Source organism: Asterias rubens, chromosome 15, assembly GCF_902459465.1.
Source record: "Asterias rubens chromosome 15, eAstRub1.3, whole genome shotgun sequence".
Taxonomy (NCBI): Eukaryota; Metazoa; Echinodermata; class Asteroidea; order Forcipulatida; family Asteriidae; genus Asterias; species Asterias rubens.
In genome coordinates, this window is record NC_047076.1 from 11512095 (window position 1) to 11532249 (window position 20155).

At 38.1% G+C, this 20155-nt stretch overlaps 1 protein-coding gene across 1 annotated transcript; it reads right to left on the reverse strand.

Moving 5' to 3' along the window:
- Window positions 1-1877: 1877 nt before the first annotated feature.
- On the reverse strand, window positions 1878-19189 carry LOC117300063 (ubiquitin carboxyl-terminal hydrolase MINDY-3-like). The gene is made up of 12 exons (XM_033783736.1): window positions 18990-19189; window positions 16194-16337; window positions 14708-14903; window positions 14095-14209; window positions 12505-12578; window positions 11814-11893; window positions 9407-9477; window positions 8773-8853; window positions 7549-7694; window positions 5695-5782; window positions 4135-4209; window positions 1878-2309 (listed from the first exon to the last, which is right to left on the reverse strand). Exons 1-12 carry the CDS (start codon window positions 19111-19113, stop codon window positions 2160-2162), a joined length of 1344 nt encoding a protein of 447 aa, XP_033639627.1. The 5' UTR covers window positions 19114-19189; the 3' UTR covers window positions 1878-2159.
- Window positions 19190-20155: the final 966 nt, after the last annotated feature.

Sequence of the window (20155 nt, forward strand, 5' to 3'; positions counted from 1 at the left end):
AGATCTCCAAGAATGGCAACCATGTTAAAATATCCACATTAGGTGTGAAACAATTGCTTTCCCATATCACATGACCCTTCCTAAGTTAATCATTGTATTCTTGCATAGAGAAAGCCAATAATGTGCACCATAATTTAAAAAAAAAAAACTATCCTTGTCAAAAAATAACTAAGGACCCTTGTTACTAGATCTACGAGAAGGGCAACCATGTTAAAATATCCACAACATTGTGTGTGGATTGACAACGATTTCGTATGAGCGGCCTTCTGTATAACAAATTATAGAAACTTCAATATAAAATAAAACAGAAATATTTTTAAGTGAAGAATACATGAATGTGTACTTTTTATTTTGAGCAGCAAAGTCGATTTGGGTAAATCAGTGATTTGGGTAAATTTCTAGAGTTTAAAAAATGTATAGAATTTGTGCTTAAAATGCTTAATCAATGTTTGTTTGTTTTCTGCAGTGAAGGTATACTGATTTTTTTCAGGCCCTAAAAGCATACTTTACTTAAAATTTTACCCTAAAATATTTCAGACTTTGAGACACGATCTCAAGAATTGCAGTTAATCTTCAGTTTCGACCATAAAAACTGAGATTTTATTTTAGGCCTAGCATTTAAGGAATGGAGATTTTACTGAAGGATTGACCCCCAAAAATTGGGACTTTACTGGAAGTGAATGCTTGACTAAAAGGATTTGAGACTTAACTGAAGGCTTGGCCAATAGGATTTGAGACTTTACTGAAGGCTTGACAATACGGACTTGAGACTTTACTGAAGGCTTGGTCAATAGGATTTGAGACTTAACAGAACGATTGACCATATGGATTTGAAACCTTCCTGAAGGATTGACCATAAGGATTTGAGACTTTACTGAAGACTTGACAACAAGAATTTTGGACTTTACTGACAGCTTGACCAATAGGATTTGAGACTTTACTGAAGGATTGACCATTAGGATTTTGGACTTTACTGAAAGCTTGACCAATAGGATTTGAGACTTTAATGAAGGATTGACCATTAGGATTTTGGACTTTACTGAAAGCTTGACCAATAGGATTTGAGACTTTAATGAAGGCTTGACCATAAGGATTTGAGACTTAACTGAAGGATTGACAATAAGGATTTGAGACCTACGCTTGACCGTAAGAACGCGAGACTTGACTAGAGGAAGCTTGACCACAGTTATTTTACTAGAGGCTTAACCGTTACTATATTGAAGGATTGACCATAGTTATTTGAGACTACATGTACATGTATATTTGAGACTATACGGTTAGAATACCATACCTAATGAATGCTTGACCAAAGGATTGAACTGACTACACTAGAAGTTTGACCAGAACAATTTGAGAGTATGACCCCAAACTTAAAATTACATGCATGCTTAAATACAACTGAACATAACCTGTGAAATTACGAACAGCAGTGTCAAAATTCATAGTTCTACTTTGTAGAAAACTATCTTATAAGAATTATAACAATGATTAGGTTTTCACAGAATAATTTCTTATAGGCAGAACATTTCTTAGCTACAAAGAAAACTTGTTTAAAGACACTGGACACTATTGGTAATTGTCACAGACCAGTCTTCTCACTTGGTGTGTCTCAACAAATACACAAAATAGCAAACCTGTGAAAATTTGTGTTCATTTGGTCGTTGAATTAGCGAGATAATAACGAAAGAAAAAACACCCTCGTCACACGAAGTTGTGTGCTTTCAGATGCTTGATTTCGAGACCTCAAATTCTAAACTTGAGGTTTCGAAATCAAATTCGTGGAAATTTACTTCTTTCTCAAAAACTACGCCACTTCAGAGGGAGCTGTTTCTCACAATGTTTTACACCATCAACCTCTCCCCATTACTCGTAATCAAGAAAGGTTTTATGCTAATAATTATTTTGAGTAATTACCAATAGTGTCCACTGCCTTTAAGCAGTTGGCTTCGAAGGACACAACAGCAGGTAAACATCTTATTTGCAACACACAGCGGTGGGTTTAAAGGCTGGTATTTGAGTTTCTGTGAGTGTTGGTGGCGTATATATCAACAGTGGTCTTGTGGACTTTCCTAAAACATTTTAGCCCTGAGCAGGTTTTTTCTTTCTCGAAAGCAAACTGGTTAATAGCAGTTGGATGGAATTGGCACCTGATTAAAATCTCAGATAATTGATGGGTTTGCGTTGTCTTTCCAGTCAACCTCGCAGGTGGGCCATTTGGTTCTTAGACAGCATTTGATGGGGGTTGCGTCACTCAAACACGTCAAGTCACTAGGATCGGGTATGGAGGCTCTCCCCTCAATGTACGCAACCTGAAAAATATATTGAATAACAAATAATATATATAGAGTAAATAATAAATGTATAGTAACGAAGGTTAGAATATTGTTTGGTGAAGATGAATGGCAATTCAAACATTCAGTTAGAAGCCTAAAGCAACTTTTTATAGTATAGAACATTTTGAGAACAAATAAATTCACTTCAAATGGAGTTGTGTAAAAAGACATCAGCTCTTACGCCCCATACTCTCAAAATGTAAAATAGTGAAAAACACCACTCTTTACATTTCGGCATATAAATATTACAACCACATTATCTCGGTCATGTACTACTAGGACCTTGGACAGTTTCCAGGCTCTGATTGGTGAAAAACCTGATCACACGAGGAAATGGGTGATTAAGGACACTAGTGGATAAATGGCCCTTAAACCAGCATACATTGTGTACAACTAGTTTGTGCTTTGCGCTGTATCGCATGCTTATTCATATTATGCTAGGAGTCCACTGGGCCAGCACCAGTTGGTGCCAGTTTGCGGCAATCCAATTTATTGTGGCGCCTAGTGTCGCCAATAAGGTGCCTAGTGGCGTGTAGTGGCTCAAACTGCCCCCCAACTGGCTCGTGGTGGCCCGTAACGGCACCAAATTTGAGTGTGGCGGCAAGAAAATTTCAAAATGTTTGAAATTTTCGTCGCGCCACTTGCATCGAGCAATCAGCGCCAAGTGTTCGCCCTTTGGCGCAAACAATCCGCCTATTGGAATCCACTGGTATGTTGCGCCACTGAGATTTTGTGCCACATGGCGCCACTTGTCGCCGAGTGGCACCTTGTTTGCGCCACTACGCGCCAAATAATTCCAACAGAGGCGGATAGCCCGCCAAAGCGGGCCAAATGGCACCCGATTGGTGACTACTTCGCGCCAAATGCCACCTGGTTGCCCGCAATTCGGCGCCACTTGCCGCCTATAAAAGCAGGGCGGCTTCGCAGGACTTTCTCATACAACTTTCAAGATTCGACTTGACAACGGCTCCACGCAGTTTTTCCTTCACAATTTCTACAAGATTTCACACAATTTTCAACGAAGATGCAGCTGAGGAGGGTCTGAACCAGGGAGCCGTCGGCAAATAGCGCCAAGCGGCGGCAAGTTCAAACCAATATGGCGACCTTTGGCACAAACTAATCACCAAGTGGCGCAAAGTAGCCGTCTATTGGCACGAATGGCACCAACAGGGTGAATTTTGGAATCAAATGGCAGTGTAATGGCGCGAACTGGCGCAAACTGGCGCAACATTTTGGAGCAAGCCGGGTGGCATTTGGCGCACGCCATATGGCACTCAGTTTATTCCACTTGGCGACACATGCTGAGCGGCAGTAATTCGGCGCCACACCGAGCCACTACGCGCCAATCACATAATCTTTGGCGCGCACTGGCACCAACTGGTGCTGGCCAATGGACTCCTAGCATCAGTTTAATTGGCACTTCTCGCACATGCGCGCTGGAAAATGTATCAATGCATAACGCAACAAGCGACATGGATGCGCACGTTTTTACAAACAAAGAATATTTTTAGTCAAATCTTTTGCCCCAGTGATAGCATTGAACAGATCATTATTTTTAAAAAGTCACTGGTCTCATGGTATCAGTGATGTGTTAAACGCACGAAAGAGTCAGATACCATCGACAGATAAAATATGACCCCTGAACCTGTCTGGAATGTATTGCCAAGGAAAAGTCAAACAATTTTGACAATGTTTAATATTTTTATTAAGGGTTTATTCTTTGGCCAACTCGGGTTGAATTACAGGAAAATGTACAGATAATACACATGTCAAAGTGACGACAAAATTACACGATACATACCTGTCTATTTGGACAAGATCTTTTCAATCCATTGTAGTGATAGATAGTAAAATATTCTGGAATAGTCCGCTCAGGCTGCAGAAGACAAGAATGGTCACAAATTTATACACATATACATTTAAAAAGAGAAGAATAATCTATGCTTTAAAGGCACTGGACACTATTGGTAATTGTCAAAGACCAATCTTCTCACTTGGTGTATCTCAACATATGCATAAAACAACAAACCTGTGAAAATTTGAGCTCAATTGGTCTTTGAAGTAACGAGAGAGAGAATAATGGCAGAAAAAACACCCTTGTCGCATCCACAAGTTGTGTGCTTTCAGATGCTTGAATTTGAGACGTCAGCTGAGGTCTCAAAATCAATTCATGATATGTATTTTAGTGAAAAATTACTTCTTTCTCAAAAACTATGTTAATTCAGAGGGAGCTATTTCTCACAATAATTTATACTATCAACAGCTCTCCGTGTTGCTCGTTACCAAGTAAGGTTTGATGCTAATAACTAATTTTAATAATTACCAATAGTGTCCAGGGCCAATGCTGTCAAGGCCCTATGTTGATACCTTGTTTGGTCAATAAGTGGTGATAGTAGAAACACCAAGAGATGTGAAAGAATGAAACTGAGAAAGAGGAGTTTTGAAGTCCAGTTGTTTAGTGAGTGTACATTGGCACATCTTCTTTCAATTATAATTTTAACCCCTTTTCGATGTAATTTATCTAGTGTATTAAAGGCAGTGGACACTACTGGTAATTACTCAAAATAATTATTAGGACAAAACCTTTCTTGGTGACGAGTAATGGGGAGTGAATGATAGTTTAAAACCTTGTGAGAAACGGCTCCCTCTGAAGTAATGTAGTTTTCGAGAAAGAGGTAATTTCCACTAATTTAATTTCGAGACCTCAAGTTTAGAATTTGAGGTCTCGAAATCTAGCATCTGAAAGCAGACAACTTCGTGTGACAAGGGTGTTTTTTTCTTTCATTATTATCTCGCAACTTTAATGACCGCTTGAGCTCAAATTTTCACAGGTTTATTATTTTGTGCATATGTTGAGATATGAGAAGGCTAGTCTTTGACAATTACCAATAGTGTCCAGTGTCTTAAAGCACTGTATACTCCGTACTTTCCCAAGGTCTGTGAAAGCATAAGTCACATGCAAATCACTAGGGTGGGATTTGAACCCACAACCTTTGCTAAGCTAGACACAATGTCTTACCACTCGAACACCGAGCTAAACTGGTGGCTAGAGGCAATTTGAATCGTTAGCAGCGAGCCCCACAACAAATTTATTTCCGGGGAATAAAAAAACACAATAATAACGAGTCTTTAGATAATTCATTCTACAAAACGTATCAATGCGCTTTTATATTAGTACCCTGGTCATTAGAGACGACAGGTGTAAGTTGTCAGATGAAAAGGATGTTTTTATTCTTGCCTCTTCCCTTAACGAAGCAAATCCCATACTGTGTAACACCTCAAAATTTTCTCTCAAAATCAGACAATTATTATAAGGATGCAAATCATACAGAGTCACTGGAATTGGTTCTCTAACACTCACTTTATTTGGGAAGAATTCTGTCATGAAGGAGTTGAGAAGAATAACACCAAAGTCATCTGGGTCCAGACGCTGTTTGACAAAGTCAATACTGTAAAAACCAAACAAAAAACAAAACCATTTAAGGCAAGGCATAAAGTTGGATTGTTTAAGGCAGTGGACACTATTGGTAATTGTCAAATACTAGTCTTCACAGTTGGTGTTCCTCAACATATTAAAATAACAAACCTGTGAAAATTTGAGCTCAATCGGTCGTCGGAGTTGTGAGATAATAATGAAAGAAAAAACACCCTTTTCATATGAAGTTGTGTGCTTTCTGATGCTTGATTTCGAGACCTCAAATTCTACACTTGAGGTCTCGAAATCAAAGTCGTGGAAAATTACTTCTTTCTCGAAAACTATGTCACTTCAGAGGGAGCTGTTTCTCACAATGTATTGTACTATCAACCTCTCCCCATTACTCATAATCCAGAAAGGTTTTATGATGATAATTATTTTGAGTAATTAGTGAACACTGCCTTTAAACCATGTGTAATAAAAATAATAATAACGGTATTTATACAGTGCCTCTAACAAAGATCAAAGCACTGTGCCATTGAATTGAATGGTTTATTCGTCAAGTATATAAAAATACAGGAAATTAAATCCTTTTGTACAGCAATATGTAAAATATTAAAATGTAAAATTGCACAAGTTATACAAACATTAAACAAGAAAGAGTAGTGGACCCCTCCCCCAAACTAAAAGCAAAATCACACATCTTGGTGCTATCATATAGACTTGAATGACAAATTCCATTGTACGACGATAAACTAGGACGAATACAGAAAAAAAAGATGAATTTCACAAACATTAAACGAGAGCTGTACAAAAAGGTGGTTGCCGCGGTGCAGCGCCCTAAAACCCCTACAGGTTTATCCAAATAAATCCACTGTTTAGAAAAGGAATAACAGCGGGTTAACAGGTGTTAGTTGTCAGATGAAAAGGAAGTGTCGTGGCCGAGCGGTTAAGAGCACCGAATTCAAACTCCGGTGTTTCTGATCAGCAGAGAGAGGGTTCAAATCCCCAGCCGTGACACTTTAAGCAAGACACTTGACCATTGCTTCGTCCTTCGGATGGTATGAAAAGCCATTGGTCCCATGTCTTGTGTAACGCATGTAAAACAACACAGTGCACTTATCGAAAAAAGACGGGGTTCGCCCCAGTGTTCCTTGCTGTGGCTGCTTAATGCGCCGTAGCACCTTGTAAACCCTTAAGAGGTGCTACATAATTGGGTCTCAAAATTCATCACTGCAATAACCTATCTTTCTGAAAGTTTGTATATATACTGCGCGCCTTGAGTACCTATTTTGGTAGACACGTGCGCTACATGTACAGTATATAAGACTTTGATATTTTAATTATTCATACATTCTTATTCTATCCTCTTTCTTTTAAGGCAGTGGACACTATTGGTAATTTCTCAAAATAATTAATAGCATAAAACCTTACTTGGTAACTAGTAATGGGGAGAGGTTGATAGTATAAAACATTGTGAGAAACCGCTCCCTCTGAAGCAATGTAGTTTTCGAGAAAGAAGTAATTTTCCACGAACTTGTTTTCGGGACCTCAGAATTAGATTTTGAGGTCTCGAAATCAAGCATCTGAAAGCATACAACTTCGTATGACAAGGCTGTTTTTTCTTTCACTATTATCTCGCAACCTCGACGACCGATTGAGCTCAAATTTTCACAGCTTCGTTATTTTATGCATATGTTGAGATACACCAACTTTGAAGAGTAGTCTTTGACAATTACCAATAGTGTCCACTGTCTTTAATTGAGCTATCACATTGTTCAAACTTCATAAATGACTTACTATTCTGGTATGGTGGCAAGTTCAAGGGCGTCCAATACCTCTTTCAGCATGATAGTTGTGATGAAGCCGCTACACTCTGTGTCATACATACTAAATATCCTATGTGCTTTCTCCCACTCAGTTTCCTCCGCAACTAAAGAGGCCTCCTAAAAAAGTGGAGTTAAAACCAACCAATAATTTAGTATTGTTTGAAGCTTTGCATGGTGTGGAGAAATAGGAAGAAACTATCAATAAAATAATAGTAAACTTGCGGGTACAACCGTGTGTACATCTCTATTGTGTTGGCTCTGGGGGGGGCCGGTTTGGTCATTATGTTTGGAACAGTATACTCCGCTTTTCCTGAAGACGAGCAGAGTATACTGTTGGAAACGTCGAGACCAAACCGGCTCTTCTCAGAGCCAACATTCACATAAAAGAGATTCACACATGGTCTACCAGCAAGTTTACTATTTATTTATAAATTCTTCCTACATCCAATAATTGATTACAAATGCAACTGAAATATGTACAACAAATGCATAAAAAGGGGGATTTTTTTTCATCATAAATGTTATCATTAAACCAAAAACGAATACTTCTCGTTTAGAAATTGGGATACCTGCATGAATAAATTACAGAGCTGGCAAAATTTGCAGCAAGTAGATTTTGTACAACATTAAAAAAAAAGTTTCCTCTTGGTTGTTCTCCAGCGGTGCAAAAGATCAAGAAAGTTAAGAGGAAATATACTTAAATGTTTTCGAAAAAAAGAATGAGTCTTCATTGTTGTTTTAAAGTGTCTATTGTCTGGATGGCTTTGATGTTGGAATAAGGTAGACCATTCCACAACTTCCCTGCAGCTACCTCGAAAGAACGGGATCCCCATGAATTATTTCCATGTTCCATCGGCCAAAGAAAAAGCTTGTCCGAGGCCGTTACTGTGATGGTACTATCAGAGTCATCAAAATAAAGCAATCTTTCCGTGTTCTGACGAACACATTTGGATAGGCCTGGGCGAATAATTTGAATATCCGGTTAATGGCGAATAGCTGTTCCTACCAAAACCGCCAATACTGTTTTTGACCTAACTTGATATCCGCAAGGGGCGTGGATACCTATAAATAAACCGGATAGTCCTCTTATTACAACCAAGAGAGCGGATTCCTATTTATCATTAGACCAAGCGCCAATCAAACTCTTTGTGGATAATGTCGCTATTATTATTATTATAGGGGCCTACGTGCTTACCTGAGTAAACAATACTGTAAGGTGTGTCTCACTCCCTAACACCCAAATAGGTTGCCTTGGGTTCTTTAAGAAAGATCCAACCTATTCAAAAGGAAATACACAAAATCTGTCAAAATAATAATCATACTTCCGGATGTCTTATACATGTAATAAATAGCATTTTGTTTGCACCAAATAGGCATCTCAAAGCTTTCTGTACATTTCCCTGCAAGACCAGTATTCTCACTTGGTGTATCTTGACATATGAACAAATTAACAAACCCATACAAATCTGAACCCCCAAAAGGTCATCGAAGCTGTGAGAGAATAATTAAAGAAAAACACCCTTGCCACACAAAGTCGTGTGCTTTCAGATGCTTGATTTAGAGACCTCAGCTGAGGTCTCAAATTCAGTTCAAATATTTTACTGAGAAATTACTTCTTTCTCAAAAACTATGTTACTTCAGAGGGAGCCATTTCTCACAATGTTTTATACTATCAACAGCTCTCCATTGCTCATTACCAAGTAAGTTTTTATGCTAACAATTATTTTGAATAATTACCAATAGGGTCCAGTGCCTTTAACATCTGATTGTCCTAGAATAAACTTAACAAGGTTCAAGTCGCAGCGAGGCATCTTAGAATACAAACTCACCTCACAATATCTTAAGTTTTCTAGAAGCGTTAGGAACCCGACGTTTGTCTGCCTGGTGATTCCCCTCATTTCTGCAAAGAAATTCAAAAGGGATGTTTGTAAAAAAAAAAAAAAATCATGTGTTGCAGGGGCGAGTGTCTGAAACAGAGATGTATATATCAGGGGTGGATTTCACAAAGAGTTTGGTCTAGTCCTTACTTAGGACTAATCTTATGAGATATCCAAAACTTAAAGCCATTGGACACTTTCGGTAAACAGTGTTGTCCAAAGGCCCACACTTCGTTTATCTGAAATTATATAAAAAATAACAAACCTGTGAAAATTTAGGCGCAATTGGTCATCGGAGTCGGGAGAAAATAACGGGGAAAACTCACCCTTCATCCGCACGTTTCGCCGTGTCATGACATGTGTTTAAATAAATACGTAATTCTCGATATTGAGAATTGTAATTGTTTTCTCAAAAAGTAAAGCATTTCATGGAATTATATTTCAAGAGAAGTCTTTCACTATTACCTTCTGTAAACCCTGTAAGTAATTTGTAAATCTGTGAACTTTTATTTTCTTTTCTGTTCCGAAAGTGTATCACAGCTTTAAGGCTAGTCCTAAAGTTAGGACTAGTAACCCGTCCTAACTCGAGATAAGACTAGTCCTTACTCTTTGTGAAACCCACCCCAGGAGGTATAATTAAGTTATTTCATTTCCACTTTTTGGTAGGCCCTTAAAGACACTGAACACTATTGGTAATTGTCAAAAACCAGTCATCTCACTTTGTGTATCCCAACATATGCACAAAATAACAAACCTGTAAACAATTTAAGCTCGATTGGTCGTCGGAGTTGCGAGATAACTATGAAAGAAAAACACCCTTCTCACACAAACTTGTGTGCTTTCAGATGCTTGATTTTGAGACCTCAAATTCTAACCTTGAGGTCTCGGAATCAAATTCGTGGAAAATTACTTCTTTCTCGAAAACTATGTCACTTCAGAGGGAGCCGTTTCTCACAAAGCTCTATACTATCAACCTCTCCCCATTACTTGTTACCAAATGAGGTTTTATGTTGATAATTATTTTGAGTAATTACCAATAGTGTCCACTGCCTTTGAGTTATAGATTCCAATGAGCATTTGGGAAAAGTATTCCCAAAGTTAGAGAAGAAGATCAAGAGCATGATTTGTCCTTTGAAAGGTTTGTTAATTTGAGAGCAAATGTTATGAAAGTACGTACATGTAGCTTCATCCTTAGACACATTTTATTTTTATTTATTTTTTTTTGGGGGGGGGGGGGTTGATTTTAAATTTATTTCCCTTGTCTTTTATTGTTTATTCTATTTTATAATTTAATGTAGGCTTTTGCTTTTAAAATTTATTTTAAATATATTTTCACAGTCGTTCATGGTGGTCTGTTTCTGTTCCCTATTTTATTTTATTTAATCTTCAATGTATGCTTTAATTTTCTTTCCTAAGTTGATTCTATTTTAATTGTTAACTTTGTACATATCAGATTGTATTTATATATGCTTTTTTATTGTTTTTTATCCTTTCCTGTAAATGGCGACTCGTCCGCTGTTGCTTTGGTCAATAAAATATATAAGTATATATAGTTGCAATTGAAGACCTACTCTATTCCAAATTCATTTTAATTAGGCACGCTTTTGATCCTTATCTTTGTATCAATTTGTTGTTTTGGTTTCTTTTCCTCCCCAGCGCCTCGGATTAGCTTTTTAGAAAGATGGTGCTAGTATATTAATGCTTATTATTAGGTTTCAAAAAGTTATGTATACATGGTTTGAAAGATCCGGGCAACAAAGAACATGACCTGAGAAGCCGTAGTGTAAAGAGTCAAGACTAGTCTTATCTTGACTTAGGACGAGTTACTTGTCCTAACTTAAGACAAGCTATAGGTGTTATATATCTCTTAAGACTAGTCCTAAGTTAGGACTAGTCCTAACTCTTTGTGAAATCGACCCCTGACCTATTTCAGATATCTGTACATAATGTTTAACAAAAATACTGAAGCAAAGAAAGCATGAACTGTACTTACCCGGAGAACGCTGAGCTCGGTTGCCTTCTGTGTCGTCTGTAGATGCTGCATATCGACACCACGCTCTACGCATGTATGGCAAAAAATCGCGAGAGATGCTTGCATGGCAAAATGATCATCGCGTGAGACGTGGCATGGCAAAATGCGCATCTGGTGACACGCATGTATGGCAAAATGGCAAGATGGCAACACACATAGACCATTTGTACATGATTTCAATGGTCAATGTTCATGACCTCTACTGAATGGCAAAATAATTTGACACAAAAATGGCGTACGCATGTCAATAAAAACGGTTCTCCCAACAAAACCGCACAAAAAATGTCGCACTCAGCGTTCTCCGAGTTCTAGTTCTATGGTACTTACTCAAACCATCAACCTCCTTCTCGTCATCGAATACATGTGATACTGCGCTACCCGTGAGCATGAGGTTGATCAGACTTTGACTGCAAGAAGAAATGAAATAAGTCAACGTCAAGAGACAACATTTAAGTCAAAATTAAAATTAGGACATGATCATTAGGCCTTAAGCAATATGACAAGTCCTAACTTAGGACTAGTCCTAAGAGATATTAAAAACGGCTAGTCCTTAGTTAGGATGACTTACTCGTCTTAACCCAAGATAAGACGAGTCTTAACTCTTTGTGAAAGGACAAGTCCTAACTTAGGACTAGTCCTAAGAGATATTAAAAACGGCTAGTCCTTAGTTAGGACGACTTACTCGTCTTAACCCAAGATAAGACGAGTCTTAACTCTTTGTGAAATCCACCCCTTGTCTACCAGCAAATTTTACTACTAGACATATGGGCTAGCATTATTCGGTCACTAGTGCTTGTCTATTCACCACTTGGCCTGTGAGTGACCAGAAGAGGGAGCTATTTCCCTCTTTTGGGTCTCCAAACTAAGCCTATTTGGGGGACAGGCGTGCATTAGTGAACAGCTTATGCCAGTTAAATATGTATATTAGATTTACAGACTCTCAGCATTAGCCATTAACTTATAAAAGAGGACCTTTGACCTTTGTCATGTATTTATGGAAGATGACCTTTGAACCTACCTTCCGTGTCCATAGATGCCATCAATGAGTGGCTCCGTGGTATCTTCAACCTCCTGTCTGATTTTATCTAAACCCTGAGGAGAAATGAAGTAAACCTAGCGGTAAATCTGAGAGATTGTCGACTCGGACAACAGATACAATATTTGCGATCAAGCCAAGTCAGTCGTTTGTATGCAATATCATTCAGGAGAACAGTTAAACAGGGGCGAAATTTTCAAAAACAATTTTTGTCTAAATTTAAATAACGGATAAACTTAGTATTGAAATTATACACGATGATGTATGTTCAAGATGTAACTCCACCGGGTTTGAAAGTTGAGTTTAACCCCTTTTTCTAAGTTTCATTCTCTCCCATCTCTTGATGTTTTTCACTTTCACAATGTGGTATCAAGATTGGGTTTTACCCATAGAGTTATATATAAGAACTAGAGGGCGCACTGGTAATGCTTCTTGCTCAAACGCGAGCGGACCGCAAGGAGACACGCGCGCCATTCTGCACGCGCGTTGAATATGAACAATAGTTGGAGTTTGTGTTTATTGAACGCTGACGCGATGCTGTTCTGTCAACTTACAAAATGGCCGCACAAACACACGCTAAGCAATGCCTGTTTGTTCAACTTAGAAAATGGCCGCCTGCGCGCATACGAGGCGCATATATAGGCCAGTGCGCCCTCTAGTTCATATATATAACTCTATGGTTTTACCAGTATTAAAGCATAGATTATGTTTGATCTTGTGAAATTGAGTGATTGGAGGGATAAATAACTGTTTGAACTTTATACATGACTGAAAAGAGCAAACAACAAGCTCCGTTTTAAGAGCAAACAACAAGCTCCGTATTGACATGTCTTTAATACACACTTGTGTAAATTTTTTGTTTTAAAGTTATGACATTTTTTAAAAATGAGTTTTGTCATAATCTGTAAATGACCCTTTAAAGAAAACATCAAATATTGTAAGGGAAACAAAGTATGAAAAAAGTAAACGAAAGGGTAGGAAAAAACCTCAGCATATGACAATCCCTTATAGGCCTGATACTTCACGGAGGCAACCAAGGCGATTGCTTCCATGCCCCCTGGTCAATGCCTTGGTGCCCATGAAATTGACAATAAGGAGGTTTCACACGCGAGCGGATACGCATACGCACTAATTTAGCTATCCTTAACCTACTTACGGTAGCAAGATCGACATGATCACTGTCGTCGTCTGCACGTATAGCGGATAGTGAGTAGTGTTTGACGTCATAATGATGACGTATCAGTCACACTAAATGTATGCGAAACCTCCCTAATAACCCTATAGACGATGTAACCTCTGACGTCACTCGAAAACCATAACATGATTTCGAGTGCATACCGCCGGGCAAAACTTTTTGGTTTTGGCAGTCAGCTAAAAAATGTATGCAATCTTACCATGACTACGCGTCTTTTTGCGTGGCGAAACATGACGTACATGTATACAATGTTCAGTCAACAGAGGGCGGTTTGAATGTAAACATAGGTCAATCATCTATAGGGAGCCCTTTATCAGGGAGAAAATGCCTTGGTGCCCTTGCCCTTTCAAAATCGAGGCATACAGGCCTGCCCTTACCTTGGTTAACAGTACAGAATATAGAAACAACAGAAGACCCGAATCGGCAAGGAACATTTCGTGCGATGATTCTAAACCTCTGTTGACTTCTTCAATAGAATCAAACGGTTGTAACCTTCAATTGAAACAAGTAAAATGTTATTCAAAGACATTGGACACTTTCGGTACAGAAAAAAAAATTAAAGTTCACAGACTTACAAATAATTTACAGGGTTTAAAGCCATGATACACTTTCGGCACAGAAAAAAAAAAAAAAAAAAAGGTCACAGATTTACAAATAACTTACAGGGTCTATAGAAGGTAATGGTGAAAGACTTATCTTGAAATATTATTCCATGAAATGCTTTACTTTTTGAGAAAACATTAAAACAATATCAATTGGACCTTTACACCAATCTATAATAATCACCGTTTACCAAGCACTTTCCCCGATTTGTGCGAATCAAACCCACAGGCAAATCATTGGGTGGGATTCGAACCCACTAAATTTGCATTGCTGTCAAAGCAGATGTCTGACCACTAGACCATCGAGCTAGCCCAATGGCCAGAGTCAGTTGAAATTCTATGTTTTAGCAGCGGGTACTGCACAACGATTTGTTCCAAACTCTCTCACCTCAAATTAGAGTGGAATATTCTATGGTTGTGCAACTCGCCCTGAGCTGCCTCAACGACATTCTCGATAACAGCCCCCTCTTCCAAGATGGCGTCTTGTTTATCGTTCTTCAAGACCAGGTAGTATCCTCCCCCGCTACTGACCGTCTGAAGCACTTCTGTCATGGCCGCCAGGAGGAGAGCACGGCACTGATCTCCTGAATGGAGAAAAGGAATTACTGAGCCTTCACTGATGCTTTGCTTTAGAAAAGAGCAAAGACGCTAAGATGCTTTCTCCTTGGTACTATGTAAAGGGCAACTCCAATAGGGTGCGTTCGATTAGCTTCCCTGTGTCGACCCTGTGGTGCTTATTCGGGTGAGCCCCTGACAAGAGTTAATCGAACGATCACTCACCTTCTTGTGGTAACATCATGCACCTCCGGCCAGCCCAAAGTCACCCGTTCCACAAACAGGGCACTTGAGGCTGACCCTGGTGAGCCCCTGGAATGACGTCAAGGCTATTCAAACATACCGGGGGCAGATCGGTGTTGACAGGGGAAGCTAATCGAACACACCCATAAATTGATATCATTATTATAGTGTTAAATGTTTTGTGTGCTAACTTGTGCACAATTAATAAGCAGACCTAACTGAAACTAAAGGTAATTTGTATAAAATAAGGTTTCTCATCTGAAAGTGTATACTGGATAGGCCTAATGACTTTGCTTTGTGTCCTGTACAGCTCGGAATGAAAAAGCAAATTCGCATTCGCAGGAAGTAAAATGTATGCAGGCATGCAACTGCAACTTCACCAAAAAAGAGGAAATTACAAAAGGTCATTGATATCGTATAGTATTTTTCAATTTTGAATGGTAAAACTGAGATAAAAAAGAAGAAGAAATCAGCTGATCCCAGGAAAAGTTGCATGCCTGTGTATGAACCGGGCTTTACTGTTCTTTGTTATTGTTATCTTTCGCCACAGCTGCTCCTGGCTTACCGAAGCTCCCTGTCTCACTTCGCGAAACAACATCTCTCAACAACTTCAACACACTCAAAAACTAAAAACACACTTGTTCACTTAGACTTTCATTGGGTTTCATTCAAGTTAAATTATGTTTATTCTCATTTTCTATTGTATACTGTTTTCATTTTGTGTAGGCGCCGTGATCGGTTTTCTGGAGAAGTACGCATTATCAATCCATATTAGTACTACATGTATTTAATAATCTGGGCCCAATTTCATAGAGCTGCTAAGCAAGAATATTTGCTTAGAATGAGATTTCTTCCCTGATAAAAACAGGATTACCAACCGTTTGTTGCATATTGCTTGTTACTGGTATTCAGCTGATTGTTTGCTTACCCTGAAAATTACGTAGAAATTTGGTTGGTAATCCTGTTTTTATCATGAAAGACATTTAATGCTAAGCAAATTTTTGTGCTTAGCAGCTCTTTGAAATTGGACTCTGTTGGAGTGGGAATAACTGTCTTGAAATGAAATTGTGGCTTACCATTGAGGTTTCTCCATTCCACTGGTGGTTCTCCTTGGAATAGAAGAGCCTTTAGGATGAACGCTTGTAATGGAGCAATAACAGCACACGGTCCTCCTTCATGCTGTAATAAAGCTGAAGGTTCATGTTCACTGAATGCAAATCCTGCAACACAAAGAAGAGATCAAGGGCATACAGTATAATAGACATGATAGATGTTTAAAGGGTATGTACTTTTTCCTAACAAAAAACACAGTGTCCACAGATTTACATTAAACTTACACAGTTTGAAGATTATGATAGTAGAAAGCTTCCCTTGAAATTTTACTTACTGAGGTGCTGTACATGTAGTTTTTGAGAAATGAGTAAAAGTAATAATTTTCGTCTCAGTTTTAGCATGTAAAAACGTTTTAACCAGTTATGCTATGGTTTTGGTATAATATCATAACTGGTTAAGGGGATTTTACACGCTAAAATCATTTTGGTCTCATGAGACAAAAAATATTTTGTGACTTGTTTTACTCATTTCTCAAAAACTACACAACCTTAGTTAGTAATATTTGAAGGGAAGCTTTCCACTATCATTCTCTTAAAACCCTGTTTTGTCAAAGACTAGCCTTCACAGTTGGTGTATCTCAACATTATATGCATAAAATAAATAACCTGTGAAAATTTGAGCTCAGTCGGTCATCGAACTTGCGAGATAATAATGTAAGAAAAAACACCCTTGTCATACAAAGTTGTGTGCGTTTAGATGGTTGATTTCCAGACCTCAAGTTCTAAATCTGAGGTCTCAAAATCAAATTCGTGGAAAATTACTTCTTTCTCAAAACTAGGGCACTTCAGTGGGAGCCGTTTCTCACAATGTTTTATACTATCAACCTCTCCCCATTACTCGTCACCAAGAAAGGTTTTATGCTAATAATTATTTTGATTAATTACCAATAGTGTCCACTGCCTTTAAGGAACATTACAGAATTGGTTGTTGCTAACAAAACAGTTGCTAGCAGTGTAAGCGCTTCATTTAATCCACCATATACATTAACTGACAAACCTGTGGAAGTTTGAGATCGATCAGCCATCTGGGTCACGAGAAAATGGTAAAAACCAGATTACAAGTTTTGCATTGCATCCATGTCTTTAGAAACGATAATGAATAAAACGCTCACTAAGCGATAAATTCAAAACGCAAAATAAGATTATTTATTTCTCATCAAATATGACATTTCAGACAGAAATATTTTAGAGGGATCTTTTCTACTATCATCATCAAGTTTTATGTAAATCTGTGATCTTCATGATTTTTGTTTCTTACCAATTCGGTATTATTCCTTTTAAATAGGTCAATGGCTGTAATTTTTTTTCTCACAGAACTCAGGGAAATTACTGAGTATACAGTGACTAAGACACATCAGTGTACATGTATGGGTCAAACCCTGAAATTTATACATCAAATGGCACTGGACACTATTGGATATTACTCAAAATATTTGTTGCCATAAAACTTACTCTTGAAAGCAATGGAGAGTTGTTGATAGTTGAAAACAATGTGAGAAATAGCTCCCTTTGAAGTAGTTGCTATTTAGAACGTATTTACTTACGTTAACCCTTCTGCCGACAGCTGGAGGGTGACGTTATCGCAACTACCTCTGTAGTAACGTAGTTTTTGAGAAAAAAGTAATTTCTCACTAAAATATTTGAATTTGATTTCGAGACCTCAGCTGAGGTCTCAAATTCAAGCATCTGAAAGCACACAACTTGTGCCACAAAGGGTATTTTTCTTCCATTATTCTCTCTCGCAACTTCGACGACCAATTGAGTTCAAATTTTCACAGGTTCGTTATTTTATGCATGTTGAGATAAATGTACACCAAGCCAAGTGAGAAGACTGGTCTTTGACAATTACAAAAGGTGTCCAGTGCCTTCTGGAAGGTATATATATGTTTTGTAGTCACTCTTAAAAATTTATGGCGCTGCAACTTGTCATTCAGTTAGAACTTAGAAGCCTCCAGAAGCCTTCAATAGTATAAAGCAATGTGACAAACTTTTCACTGCGAAGTGCTGTGGTTATTTATTTGTATAAAATTCAGTTGTTTTGCTCCAAAATTTGAATCTGAGAAGTGTTACTGTAGTGTCAGTCTCGTTCTCAGATTGTAAGGGAGTATTCTACCTGCATGAAAATATTCGCTTCGGATTTCTCAAAAGCAGGATTGCCTTTTGAAGTCAAATTTTCACAGATTAGTTTTATTATTGTATGCTTTACTACATTCATGATGATAGGATTAAAACAATTGAACGGTTAAAAAACAAAGGTCAGTCAGGCCTGCATTTGTACTTATTTAATTAGGCTATACCGATGGTCAGATGGTAATGTCATAAATAATAATGTCATGTTATCCATCTGCCTGGTCTGTGACTTGGTGCAAAACAAACAAAACAATGTCAGGAAAATGGTGATATTACTGTCCCAGTCTTCATCAAGTGCAATCTCACATCCCAAAACAAATCAAAACTTAGCATTTTTATTAGCTAGCTAGCCTACTGTTTTTACTAGTACTACTACACAAAAAGTTACATTTCTCAAACGAAGACACACACACTGACACCGACAGTGACACAGTGCTAAAAGTGTTAATGATCTTTATAACAAAAAAAATAGCAACAGTAATATTTATAACTACAAAACATTTATTAGAGTTACTCTACTTGACTTTTTTACAACAAAGACCGTCAGTGTTTAAAGTGCTGTCGAAAACAGACATCTTTCCGGACGATATAGACGTTGCATCCAATTCGGGAAAAACGAAAATCACCCACCTTGACCCCATCTTGCAAATACATCTTCTTTAAGCTCCGGACCCCACGTCATGCAAACTACCTCGTCTAATAAACTTGATCCTGACGATGTTTCCTGTTGTTCTTGCTTACTTGTGGAAGCCATAATTCCTCTGTGGACAAAGATTCAGTGTACTTTTCGATTCACTTTATTTTGACGTTTGTTCCGTTTGCAACAACAAGATGACAGGATCGGATTGTACTGTTGTAGTCTAAAGAGGGCGCCCTTCATATTTAACGGTGGTACCTAGACTTGCTTTCAAGTCTGAGATCGCGGTTATTTCGTATGCATCAGCCACGAAAAAGCGTCCCTAGTAATATCACTCGCAATCTCATAACTAGAGATACGGCTAGTCTTTTTCTTTGTGAAAATCACCCCTGGCAGGACCCAACTTCGTGGAGCTGCTAAGCACGACAATTTGCTTAGCATGAAATCTTTGTCCCATAAAAACAGGACCGTACAACCAATTTTCCACGTGCCATTATCAGGATATCAGTTACAAGCAATATGTAACAAAATGGAAGTTTTGGTAATCCTGTTTTATCAAAGAAGAAACTCCATGCTAAGCACACATTTCTTTGCTTATAACACACATTTCTGTGTTTATAGTGCTTTATCATCATGTGAATGGTCACTCCTTAGAATTTGGATGACCATTTTTTACACACCTAAAGAAAGTCACCATCCCATCATCTCAAACGAATGAATACAACTTTATAAAGTAGAACCCCAGAAGCTTCCATATGAGTAATGTATTGCAGCCCAAACTCCCACTACAGCTTAGAGACACTGGACACTGGTAATTGTCAAAGACCAGTCTTGCAACTTGGTGTATAACATTATGCATAAAATAACAAACCTGGGAAAATTTGAGCTCAAGTGGTCGATGAAGTTTCGAGATAACTATGAAAGTAAAAACACCCTTGCCACAAAAAGTTGTGTGCTTTGAGACGCTTGATTTTGAGACCTCAAATTCTAAATATTTCGGGGCCCTTAAATCAAATTCATGGAAAATTACTTCTTTCTCGAAAACTACATTACTTCAGAGGGAGCTTTTTCTCACAATGTTTTATACTATCAACATATCTCCCCCTTACTCTCTACACAAGTAAGGTTTTATGCTAATAGTTATTTTGAGTAATTATAG

Coding starts and splice junctions, on each gene's coding strand:
- LOC117300063 (XM_033783736.1), bottom strand. CDS start 19,113: ATGGCTTCCACAAGTAAGCAAGAACAACAGGAAACATCGTCAGGATCA. Junction 14,904..16,193: donor GGAATGGAGAAACCTCAATG/GTAAGCCACAAT, acceptor TTCTCCATTCAG/GAGATCAGTGCCGTGCTCTC. Junction 4,210..5,694: donor CAGAATTCTTCCCAAATAAA/GTGAGTGTTAGA, acceptor TGTCTTCTGCAG/CCTGAGCGGACTATTCCAGA.